At 40.7% G+C, this 13,340-nt stretch overlaps 1 protein-coding gene across 1 annotated transcript; it reads left to right on the forward strand.

Annotated features, from left to right (window-relative positions):
- Nucleotides 1–618: 618 nt before the first annotated feature.
- On the forward strand, nt 619–12,394 carry LOC310945787 (glycerol-3-phosphate acyltransferase 4). Its single transcript, XM_083911995.1, has 13 exons — nt 619–757; nt 1,497–2,121; nt 4,439–4,508; nt 4,591–4,891; nt 5,873–5,947; nt 6,051–6,140; nt 8,373–8,466; nt 8,577–8,692; nt 8,927–8,982; nt 9,101–9,186; nt 9,275–9,403; nt 9,615–9,694; nt 10,565–12,394. The coding sequence occupies exons 2-13, from the start codon at nt 1,954–1,956 to the stop codon at nt 10,671–10,673; spliced, it is 1,374 nt and encodes a 457-aa protein (XP_083768121.1). The 5' UTR covers nt 619–757; nt 1,497–1,953; the 3' UTR covers nt 10,674–12,394.
- Nucleotides 12,395–13,340: the final 946 nt, after the last annotated feature.

The following is a 13,340-nucleotide window of genomic DNA, read 5'->3' on the forward strand; positions in this document are numbered from 1 at the left end:
GGCGTGCCAAGTTTCAGTACTGTTTTCATTTCTCTATATCCGAGATGACTTGACAAGACTGTTCATGGATGTAAATGTGTGAATAAAAGTTTTTGTTATATCAGTGCGTTAGTATCAAATTGTTGAATTTGGTAGTTTTGCCCATATTACAAAAACAAAACATTTTCTCACGTATCTCTGGTGACCATGCAGATACATCTTTACTTTTATTTGCTGGGGTTTGAGTTATGTGAGATAACTATCCACACATTGACCCTTTGTGTGTGCTGATCAAAAAATCATTAGGACTCTTGCCCAACCTGCTGCTCCTTTCTCAGGCCTTGTGATTCTAAAAAAAATCATCATATATTTACAAACCATATTTAATGTGTGATACTTCAATGTGTTTTTGTTCATGTGAATGCTTTCTTTGAAGCTTATTGTTTGCATCCCCACTCAGAACGACTGTCGAAGCTGATAGTATCAAATGCACACCCGCTCATCAAATATTGCTCTACAGCGACACTAGTGGTCAAACTGTATACATGTAATTTAAGATATCAGTGCAGTACCTTGTTTTGGCCACCAGGTGTCAGGGCCGAACTGAGCGTGTTGGTCGGTTAATACCATAGGTTTAGCCAGCAACGAGCCGCCCGTTGTCTGCTCGTGTTGCTCGCCGGGTGGAGTTAGGCTACAGTCCGCAAGACAAAAGACAAGTGACTGACCAGTGAAAGCCGACTGTACCGGCTGTGCGCAGGAGGACGTAACGTGCCTGAAGGTTGGTAAACTACTCAGTCCTTTAAATGACATACGTGTGTTAACTGTTAACATGTAAGATACTAATTTACAAAGTAACTAAACCAAGCTTAGAACAAAAAGGGTTGGTTCAGCGTTTCATGTAGCTAACGCTGCTACACCCGGGCGGTCCTCGGGGGGTGCTGAGCGCTAGCTAGCTGAACGAGGTGGAGCACGCCAGGAGACAACATTTAGCCCGACCGTTAGCTCGGAGGCCACGGGCTAACTTTAGACATTAGGTCGTCCTTATGGGTACTGGACTCTTGCGAGTAACCCACCAGCTTAGGTCGTGTTTGTATGCTAAATGCTTTTGGGTGGCTAGTGGGGGCTGCTAAATGATCACAGAAAGCGCTGGCTGTTAACTGCTGTAGTGATGAGCTTACCCCAGTGAGGTTTACTCGGGTTGGAGCCTCTTGTTAGCATCTTCTGAGGAGATGAGGACGGAGGGCCTCTAACGCTATCCCTGTACTGTGGCTGATAACGATAAGCTAGTTTATAAAGTTATCTGGCCGTTAGCTGAAGGGAGACTCTTAAGCAGCCTTTTCCCAACAGTAGAGGCATCATTTCTTTTATATTGACAGAGGCTAGCACTAACTTTAAATAACGCTAGTATACAGAGGATAGTGAGACAGGGATACGTTTTTATTAGATCACACGATCATAGACGATGTATTATTGTGACGTTGATCATCCTAAACGTTTGTTTATAAATCTTTTTTCAGGTCGGTGTTCCACTGATCTGCAAACAGCCCCTTCAGCATCTTCCCCAGACAAGAGAGCCGCCTGCTGTGCCTGGTTGTTTACATCTCTGTCCGCCAGCGGGAAGCTTTTACTCAAATAAGCAAAGGAAATCTGCAGCAAGGACCTGCCTTTTTGCATCAAGACATCATATTCATTTTCTTGGAATAAAATTAGATTGAGTTTCAGAAACTGGTTGATGGTGGAAAAATAATGAAATTTATTAAGATTGCCCAAGGGGGCAACGTCAAGATGGTCCCTTTTACTTGTATTGATTCTATTTTCAGTGTGCGGAGAAGCTCTATACCCTAGTTGTCTTGATGAAGGACTTTTTCTGACAAAAGATAAGGGTCCACTTGGGGCCAGGAGGTGGAGTGCTGTGCCTCCTCTGCCATTTTTTTTTAACTATTTGATATATTTAACCGCCCTCCTGACTTCAAGATGGAACTCTTCTTCAACCCCTTTGACAACTTGGTGTGTATCCTGCTGGGCATCTCCTTCACCGTGTGGTTCACCCTGCTGCTGGTCTTCATCATCGTGCCTGCCATCTTTGGAGTGTCCTTTGGCATCCGACGTCTTTATATGAAAACTTTATTAAAGCTCTTCGAGGTAAGAGTTTGCTGCATGATGGCCCACTACTTTCCATTTATTTGAAGAAAGAAGGACAAGTAGAATTATCTTAAACCGGAATGGAAACAATGTATGCACACAATATAAAAGTGTGTCAAGATGCGTTTCCCTTCTTGCACAGCCGATTGTGTTTCCTGGTCCTGTCAAACAGCATGTCTCTGTTCTTCAAAGACAGCCTGTATTTACTCTGGGTGTACATTTTGTCCGCCCTTTCATTCAACATTGAAAACTCTCCTCGGAGAGCAATTACCTTTATAAAATATGTGTTTTAAAGCTGTTCAGGTTCAACTTTTTAGAAATGTGTTGGCCTCATATGTACATTTTAGGTGTATGTTTTATGCTCGTCTTCTGGCATGCAACCAGTAGCCGTTGTATTTACTGGCACTGAGCTATTCTTCTCTTGTTATGTAACCAGAGAAAACAGTGGTACAGAGCTCGTCAGTAACTGTTGTCTGTGACAACAGCCTGGAATTTTGCTTACTGATATGCAGTTTTTGCTTTCTATAAATTCAAGCTTCATTGCGCAATGGAGCTAGTTGATGATGTCAGTATATACCATTTAATGGTCTCCTCGCCTAGTTGACTCCAAACACAGTTATCTAGTTTCTCTCTTTCGGCTATCTCTGGTGTATCTTCTCTAGTAAAGCTGTCATCACTTTCCAGCATGAACCTCTTGAGAGCAGAGCCAGAAATAAATGAACCAGCGGGAGATACGAGAGACTTTCTTAGCTCATGATTCCAGTGGCAACCACGAGATTTAGAGGAAAGGTCAAAGGACAGATGCAGTACAGACTGTGCGAACCAGAAGCAAAGTTTGTGCTATATGCATGTGTGTCATTGCTTGTGATGGTCTGCATTTCATGCTTGATGAAGTAAAAAAAATGGATAATTGTCATGTTACGGTGCAAAACCAAGACATGTTTTTGCAATAAGTTGCTCAAAGAGAGTTTACTCTGGCTGTTAGCCTATCAGTGTGACAAAAATCTGAATGTCCTGCTCACTTAAAAGTTAGTTGTGCTGTAATCCCGCACCTTTCACAATCAGCTCTGGAGCCACATGGTAGCAAGATGGACTTGCTCTATTTTGGTTCTGTTCTTTTCCTCTCCCCCGAAAGAATCATTACTGACAACTGCAGCTCTGTTTATACGTCATCTTAGTATTCCAACTTGTCATGACATGATTTATAGGTAGCTATGAAACAAAGCAAAAGATAGCTAGTTTTGCATCTAATCTAGCCATCTAGCTAGTTGAGTAATTATGACCATCCTAGATCAATCAAATGCACATATCAGTGCTTTTTGGGCTGAATGTCTTAAGTCTTAGAATTGTCCATTTTTCAGGCCTAGTAAACATCTTTTTTTCAATTTGGCTCTCATTGTGTATGGTCATAGACGAAACAGCTTGCCCAAAGCCGCAAAGCATCTATGTCTACAGTTAATGTAAAGAAAGTAGACGTTTAAAAGTGATTTGGATTCAGAGGTATAAGCTGGTTTTACAGCAAGACTCCTGCAAGCAACATCTGTGTCGCTCAACATTCTTGGAATTGTTTTGAAAGTGCCCCTGGCTAAAACCAGTTTTTTTGACACAGACGCCCTTCTACCATTACTGTATTTCAGTATACTTACAATGATGTAAGTCGTCAACTTTTCCCCATCTTTGATTGGTGCAGACAAACCTTGGAGTTATGTAATTTGGTATGAACTGTAGTTTGAGACGGTTCTAACACCCCCCAGTCCATAATTACCTGATCTTTCCTGCTAGAACACTTTGTCCCTTTCCTGCCTCTCAGTTTAGTGGTTTGTTTTTATCCACAAGTTAGCATTTTAATCTTAATGTCTGTGGATCAAGGCTGTGTTCACTAATGAGCCATGCATATTATTGTTCCAGGAAGAGTTCAATTTATGAGAATTTACTATCTTGTTTCCTGAACTTTAAACCTTAAGTTTTATACTCACATTAACAACCATATATACTAGAAAAGAGAGATAACAAAAGAAAGATTTGAGGAGGAAGCAGCTGTTTATGTACTCTGATCATAGTTAAGCTGTTTTTCTCGAATGTTCAAATTCCGAAAGTCAGATATTACAACAGTCTGCTAAGTGGCAGCTGGTAGCAACAGAAACATGTTGCATGTTGTCTGGGCTCCCTCTCTAATTTTTTTATGACGGTGTGTTTCAGACCCCCAAATAAACAACTTAATGTGCTTAATGTGAACCTATTGTTTAAGTTGTTAATCAAGTGAAATGTGTTTAGTTCACCCTTGTATTTTTACACACCTTTTGTTCTTTCTTTGTAGTGGGCCACACTGAGGATAGAGAGAGGAGTGAAAGAAAAGAATCACCTCTTGTACAAACCCTACTCAAATGGTAAGATGTGCTATTGGTCTGCATGTTCAGTAGGTGTATTTTGTTTTTAGAGATGAATATTGAGCCCCTTCCTCTGTTCCAGCTATCATTGCCAAGGAGCCCACCTCCTTGGAGCAGGAGATCAAGGAGATCCGGCGGAGCGGTAGCAACAGAGACCTGGACTCAGCCCCTGAGTTTGAGATGTCTGACATCTTCTATTTTGCCCGGCGAGGAGTGGAGAGCATCATGGACGATGAGGTGACCAAGCGGTTCTCTGCTGAGGAGTTGGAGTCCTGGAATCTGCTGACCCGCAGCAACAACAACTTCCACTACATCAGCTTGCGGCTGACCGTCCTATGGGGGCTAGGCCTGCTCATCCGCTATGGCTTCCTGCTGCCTCTCAGGTATCAGCTGTACCTCCAACATAAAGGTTGTTTTAAATTATAAGAGGAACCCTTTCCACACAAGCTTTTGAAGAAAACGGAACACATTGACACAGAGCCTTGAGAAACTAAACCTCAGTGATAAACCCTGTGTTTTTTTAAAAACAATGTTTGTTATATCTACCTAATGTTATGACATTTTGACACTGGCAAGTGTCTTTCAAGCCAGTGAGGTGGTGCGACTCTAGTCTGTAAAAAGGTTGGCAGTCCAGGATGCCTGGGAGGTTGGAGACTGCCCCAGAACACACATGGAACGTTACATGTTGGCACTTGCAGTGAATTAAAGAGGGAGATCCTCATTCGGGGGCAGCTTAGACAGTCACAGGGACAGTGACTCAGTACTAAGCCTGGCTGGCTCATTTCCAGTCGCTAGTGGGGAGACGAATCAGGCCACCGCTGCACATACAGACATTCTAGTGTCCCATCCAGTTAATAGATTCTCTCATTCAGTACTTGTCCAGTTGGATATTGACCTGGCTCACTCACTAGCATGAAACCATCACCTCTAATGTTTATCTAATCCTCGCTCATTTTAAATCAGCACTTTCTCCAATCCTGGATGATGAGTTCATCCAGATTAAGTCAACCTGTTGGTCTGTTTGATTATCGCCTATGCCCTGCTGCAGGTTCTGGAGTCGATTATCAGTGACAATAGGGAGCAGTGGAGAGTGTGAAACTTTTAATTGATAACCAGAACCCGCTTCCCTGCGTAACATTACTTGTGACATTCACGTAATCTGAGTGGCTACTCAGTGAAAGCCTGTCATACAAAAGACAACTTCCATGGCTAAGGATCATGTTCTTGCATGTGCCAGTAAAACACTAATTAGTTTTAAATGTGTTATCCCTCCTGTCTGTGTTTTTCTTTAGAAATGATGTTGCTTGTTAAACGATTCCTCGTTGTAGGATTAGGTGTAACCCTCCTGCCTGTCTGTCTTTCAGGGTAACTCTTGCCTTCACTGGTGTAGGCCTCCTTGTGTTCCTCACCTGTGTTATTGGGCTACTGCCCAATGGAAGGTACGACTGATAACAAGCTGGTCTTTTTAATTGATTCAAAATAAATAGATTTGCCATCTAGACACACAAAGTACATAATGCTGTTGTATGTTCCTTCTTGCAGGATGAAGAACTTTCTGAGTGAGAAAGTCCATTTGATGTGCTACAGAATATGTGTCAGAGCTCTGACTGCCATTATAACCTACCATGATAGGTAAGGAACGTACATTGCTGTTCCACACCTCTTGAAGTGATGTGACTTTCATTGGGCGTGAACCCATTCCGAATAGTTTTTTTTGACTCCTCATAGAACGGTATTATTTTCACCCAGCAGTAGTGGGCTTTGTGGTAAAATGTTTACAGTTCCTATCAGATGAGGACATGGGGTGTAAAAGGGAAGATGGAGCAAATGTTGGAGTTATTCAGTCTCTGAAATACTTTATGCAAACACATGTCATATGCACATACTGTAACTTGCAGTAGTTATTTCACACATCATTTTTATTTTTTAAGGAAAGCTTGTCCTTGCTGCAGATATTATTTCAAACTTTGTAAAAGTGTTGAAAGCAATGTTCCTGCAATGCCCAGTTCTTACTCTTGGCTCCTCATCATCCCCACTAGCTGTTTTGCCAACAGTTTTTATCATAAAGGTTAACATGATGGGGGCTGCTGTTGGTTGATTGCTTTTCTGTTTTGACCACTGTTGCTTCAGTGTTTCCCTGTTTCTTTTCAACTTCTTGGTCAATTTCTCAATTTCTTTTGTGCTTGTGTATTCTTTGCCTTGACAACCTAGCTCAAGTTCTTACTGAAAATATTGATTATGTGATATTATTTTTTGTTTGTTTTACTTAAAAACAAAATTCCGTTTTATTGGGACAGAGCCCTGCAATGATGCTCACTTGTTCACTGTTGATGATGTAACTACATTTGGAAGAAAAAAAAACCTTCATAAAAGGACAAACATTCTTTATTTTTTAAAATTCATGGCAATTATTTAATTAGGGAAAACCAATTAAAAACAAATCTATCTTCTACAATGGTGCCCTGCAGATACACGATGAGACATTTTTACAATAAAAAGTATAAAACCAACAATCTTATGCCAAACACAGGCCTAAATCCAAAGGACACACAAGACCAAATAATTCACAATACAAGCAAGAGACAGTATCTTTTTTTTATTCTTCATTCTCAAAAATGATCTGCTGCAGACCTTTTGCCATGACGGAGAAGGGGCCTACGTGAGATTACATAATGACAGATGATTTATCTTTATGGAGAATAGAAACAGGGTGTGTTAGCACTTGCAATGTGAGCGCCCAGAGCAAGAGAGTATGCAAGGGAGGGTGTCTGAGGCTAGACAGAGACTGTCTACACTGATATTCATCGCAGCAAGCATATGAGCCTAGGTGAAGCACAAAACCCTCCTCAGTAATACTTTCTTACACACAAAGCTACGGCACACTCAGTCAAGCTACAGTCATTTTGTAAACAAAATACACAATGCTTGGAGCTGTTGAATTCACATAGCTGTTTTACTATCCTGTGAAGATCCAAAATTGTGTCCCAGTGTTATGATCGAAGTGGATATTGTTGGTAGTGAGTATCTTGTTGAAATTGTGGCCTTTTTGACATTTTATTTTAAATATGGCTGAGAGAATCTAAGTGGCACATGCAACTGTAGATGTAGCTTTAATGAAGAGGATGGGCACATACAACAGGATGTGAAGGAGGAAGTTGATGCTTTATGTATTTTTCCATCAACTGTAGTGTATAACAATTGGTGTTTTTTTGGTTTTGTGCAGACTCGACTGAATTAAAAATGAAACCGTTGTGATGACATAAGCTAAGAAGAAGTAATGGGCACTATTATTTGATTAGAAGGAGAATCAAACATGGCATAATTTCTGTCTTTCCATTCACTGGGGAAAAACTCATTGGTTGATACAGATAAAGTACTGACGGGTGTGAAGAGGATCCATATAATTTCTTGCAGCCTTTGAATGTCTGCCATCAAGGCCTGGCCTGTTGAAACACATATTACTCTCTACTCTGGGGCTAAAAATACACAATTGACAGAGGAAGTCTCTCTCTCTCGCCTCACTTTTGCTCTCTCTCGCTCTCTGTCTCTCCCGCTCTCTCTAAGATTGTAACTCTATCTTTGGAATGTGGACTTGATAGGTTCAGGCTTATTTCATGCTCTGGGGGGGTCAAACCTTTTTAGCATATCCACCATAGTTTGCTTTGTTTCTCCCAAAGGGGCAGTTGCCCAAAGAGCACCCAAATCTCTATGAGGAATAATTTTGACTTAGTTTCATTGATTTTATAATTGTGTGTATTTTGTCATTTGCTACAACATTCATTAATTGATTGAGTTATTTTTAATGAATCCATGAAGTGATTCATGATACCTCATTTAACGGTCTCCCTGTCTCCACTTTTACAGTGAGAATAGACCCAAGAATGGTGGTATCTGTGTCGCCAACCATACCTCACCCATAGATGTCATCATCTTGGCCAGCGATGGCTGCTATGCTATGGTAACTACACTGCTGCTGAGCATAGAGCTACACAAATATTGACACTGGTCCCTTGGGTCACTATTGCAGCTGCTTATCTGTTGAAATTACACTTGTGTTTGTGTTGTTAGGTTGGCCAAATTCACGGGGGCTTGATGGGGGTCATTCAGAGATCCATGGTCAAAGCCTGCCCTCACATTTGGTTTGAACGCTCAGAAGTCAAAGACAGACATCTAGTGGCCAAAAGGTAGCATTGCAACCTTTGTTTTTAATGCCAAGTTTTGTTATTGTAGTTTACCTTCTGTCTGTAAGACCATTTTTTTGCATTCAGTAAGAGTTGTTGCAAAGTATTTTTTCATGTTGAATTTGTAGTCAATATGTATGTGTTACTAAAATATAGTTGCTTTCTGTACATTCTAATTGTGTCTTAAGAATCTCTAAGAGATTTTAAGTAATAACCTACATGCTTCATGTCTTGCAGATTGAGCGACCATGTAGAAGATAAATATAAACTGCCCATTCTCATTTTCCCAGAAGGTGAGTTTGTTCAATGTTTGTATACAGGAAGACTTCATAATCACACTATAGTCATCTAGTTTTCTTAAAAAGCCCCACAAGTCCTAATTTAGTTTGTGTAAATACTCTTAATCCCCAGGTACTTGCATTAACAACACGTCAGTTATGATGTTTAAGAAGGGCAGTTTTGATATTGGTGCAACAGTCTACCCTGTGGCCATTAAGGTGAGTCTTTTTTTTCTTTTTCTGAGACGTTGTTTTCACCTGCTACATGTTATTTTAATGAAAATTCTGGGGTGTTTGATCCTCACAGTATGACCCCAGATTTGGCGACGCCTTCTGGAACAGCAGCAAGTTTGGAATGGTCAACTACCTATTGCGCATGATGAGCAGCTGGGCCATCGTCTGCAGTGTGTGGTACCTTCCTCCCATGTCTAGAGAGGTGAGACTCCATGGTTAACTTTAGGCTTCCCAACAGATTATTTTCTCTTTGATGACTTAAACAATTAACATGTTAGCAGAGTTTATCATTTTGCTCACTTGCAATTAGTTGATAATAGATATAATATAATATATTTGATAGCTATGCTGTGTTTTATTTGTTATGACCACTTGTTTACCTATATTATATTTATGTCAATCTTCTCCAACAGGAGGATGAGGATGCTGTACAATTTGCCAATCGTGTAAAGGCAGCCATAGCCAGGCAAGGTGGACTGGTCGACCTCTTGTGGTAAGAAGACGCCCATTCAGCTCAATGGTTTCTACACTTTTGCATTTAAACCCTTTGACTGAGGAGGGATAAAGGCCATGATTCAACACACACGGGTGGCCGTTCTTTACAGATTGTTCTCATGAGTTAACATTTTCACAGCAGACACTTAGGTATAGGTGTAATCAACAATAATAAAAAACGTTATAGCCCTGGAATCATGTATGCTCACAAACTTGTTTCCACCTGCAAATGTCTGCCTTGAAAAGGGTCTTTAAATTACCAGTAAGTTTAATATGAATTTGTTAGCTGTTACGTAGATGCAGGCCAAAGGGTGCAGTTTTAGTCAATGTTAAGTGACTGTAGCCGTGTTTAAAATGCATTATTTGATAATAATAGAAAGTGCTTACAATATAATACAGTTGACATTTTGACTTGACATCACAGGTGTATCTAATTAGATTAAATATATATTTTCCCCAAATTCATCCAGATCAGTTTGATGGCGATGTGGGCATTGTGTTCAGATGAGTGGTGTTTGGCCTGGCTCAGCGCCAAACAAGCAAAACGCCATTCATCTGAACACAGTGCCTACATTGCCATGGCACAGACCTGGATTCAAATGGGTAAACTATCTCTTTAGTTATAGCTACATTCCTTTTCCCAGTGAACTAGTTCCAAGGCCCTGCATGTTAGCTTACTGCCACCTAAACCAATCAGCACCCTCATTAGCGTTATCAGTTACACCTGTGATTGTTCTGATCATCATTGTCTTCCTTCCTCTGTTTTTCTGGTCAGCTCAGTGTACAGACTTCAAATCAAGTCTATTGCAGCATCTTAACTGCCCACTACTTTATTTATTGTTGTCTCTAATTTTACACTCGTTTGTAGGGATGGAGGATTGAAGCGAGGAAAGGTAAAGGATACCTTTAAAGAAGAGCAGCAGAAGCTGTACAGTAAAATGCTGGTGGGCACCCAAGAGGACCGCAGTCGCTCCTGAATGCTCTGTGTGGAGATGGACTGGCTCAGAGACCCAGTTGGGCACCTCTGACTTAATAGGCAGTCAGCCGGGCTCTCTTTCTCTCTCTACTGGAGTTCCTGGACTGGAAAATTCCCTCTCTGATGTCAACAGTACTCCATTTGGCTTCCTCGGTCACTGTCGCTTCAGTTTTCGTCGCTGTTACGGGTCATTCTGAGTCTGCTGTCCTTTGTTGGAATAGCTTGACTAAAGCCCTGCTTGCATTAGAATGAAAACAAGGTGCACACAGAAAAGGAGCATTGTCTTCCTTGTCAGTCTTTTGAGGGATAACTTGTAGTATTATGTATCATTAGGTTACTGTCTTTGTTTGGTAGTTTTAACTTTTTAATTTTATTGTACTGTCATGTTTGTATCACACTGTGTTCAAGTAACAGAGCTGATTGTACCCGGGACATAGGGGGGAGTTATAAAGATGAGAAGAAGTTTGTTCTAAAGCTAAAACCTGTGACTGAGTTTGGGCTTTGCATGACTGGCTTGTGCTCACGACTTATGGCACGATGCCAGATTTTGTTACATTTCAAATATTTGTATGGGCTTTTTCCAAGAGAGAAAAAAATATTTTAAGCTTTGTGTTTTACATTAAGACTTCTTATATGAACACGTGGTCACTATGGGAGTTACTTTGCAGGTGAGCTCTTGAAATGTCTGTTTCTCTGCTTCTTCCATGGAATGTGTAAATGCTCACATTATGAAATGGAAAATGTAAATCCACAGTTGCTCTGATGGAAGTTTATGGATTGAGGCAGATATTCCTGTTTATGTTCTAGCTAATAATGCAGCATAACTGGAGTCAAAGGGTTTATAGTCCAATTTTTGCCAATTTATTTGGGATGGGGCCATGGCATACAGACAATGGCATAGGATATAGACCATCACAGCTGGTCACCTGACTAAAACATGGTTATAATGACAGTTAGCTGATCCATATTCATACTAACGTACTTCCTAACAGGCATCATGTTCTACATTGGCTTTCTGCTTGTGCAGTGACCATTTTGCCTACTTTATTTTAAGTGAACTCTAAAAGCTATTGTCTATTTCCCCCTCACATCAGTGATCTTTCTCCTACGTGACAGCCTCTTCAGGAAGTTTTTAAGGAGAGACGAAGTGCAGCTGTAGTTCGGACTCCCCGTTATGCTGGGGTTGAGGAACCCAGTGGACATCCTTCAGGGTTTCTCCCTGAGGCCCTCATCCCTCTACTTTTCTGTTATCAGGGACAGTCGTTTAGATTGTGTCAAATCCGTTCATCAAAATAAATGTTCAAGAATGTGACTCCACCTCTGACTAAAGGATTTTTGTTGTGCTTCTCACACCTTCGATCATGTTTGTTTTCCTCTGATGCAGGCACAAAGGGGTTTTTAACTTGTTCTTACAGAAGCTTTTCAAACTAGACGTCCCATAACATGGCTGCAGGTGAGGTATACATATATTTTAGATTCACTCTAGAGTAACTTTAGAGTTAGTGACTTTATTTGAAGGAAATATCTGTCTGCTGTTTTCAGTATATTTCTATTGAAATGCAGTTTACAGTTGTGTTTTTCTTTTAAAAAATGTAGAATGAAACACTTATTTGGCAAAATGTTATATTCAAATTGGACATTTTTCAAAAAAGCCATAGGAACTACAACTGACCTCCAAATTTGCAACATGTGCCATGTGATAAATATTTCCATTTAAGGTGAATGTACTCTAAATTATACCAGGTGATAATAATACGTGTTATTTAGATTATTTTACCCCTTCCATGTTATCCTATGTATCTCATTTAACAGTTTGGGTTTTTTTTCCTTGACTGGCAAAGGATTTTCAAAATTAAAGCATCTTTCCTGGGATATTTTTTAGAATTTAATGTTTATAATACAAACAATACTGCCTTAATAAGCTGCTGCTTGTCTGTGCTATTCTTGGGAAGCCGAGACTCTGGCAACATTTCCTGTCTGATTTATTGTCCAGTGGGCACCAAACTGTTTGGCATGAGGATTGAGAGCTTTATTTTGAACATTATATATTTTCCCATGGATGTATTCTGCTAATTCTTTTGCACCTGCTTCTTCTAAATCCCAGCAGTCCTGGCTGCAATAAACTACCGTAGTCCTTTCAGAGAGGTTTCCCCTCTAACTATCTTTGTTTCCAAACCTGTGATGGACATGGCAGCATTCTTTTGCATCTCTGTTGCAATAGTTTCAAATGGATCTGTTGACGGAGAATAAAGCACACAGTGCTCAGGGGAGGAGTAAGAGGAAGCGGGGCGAAGAGCTCAAAAGGTTGGCTGTGAAAACCATGCCATGGTTGAACAGCTCACTAAGCTCACTATGGAGAAGCAGAGTACCCCCCCAGCAATCTTTGCTTTACCCTGGGCTGGAGCGGGGACTGCTGGATGGCACAGGTCCAATGACTCCAAATTGGACTGTTGCAGCTTTATGCTGCACTGGGTAGAAAAAGCTACTGTCGCGGTGTTGTAAAACGTTGTGGTTACTTTGCTGTTGTGATGACTGGATGTTGTAGGAGGCAGGCTCTTCTAGAGAACATGACTAAACTGTGGTTATGCACATAAAAACAAAACCAACTCCACTGATGTGCTAGTTTTACCCAAGAGCTGCAGGCTACATGGGCTGTGCAGTTCTAAGG

This window comes from Echiichthys vipera (genome assembly GCF_963691815.1).
Source record: "Echiichthys vipera genome assembly, chromosome: 4".
Classification (NCBI taxonomy): domain Eukaryota; kingdom Metazoa; phylum Chordata; class Actinopteri; order Perciformes; family Trachinidae; genus Echiichthys; species Echiichthys vipera.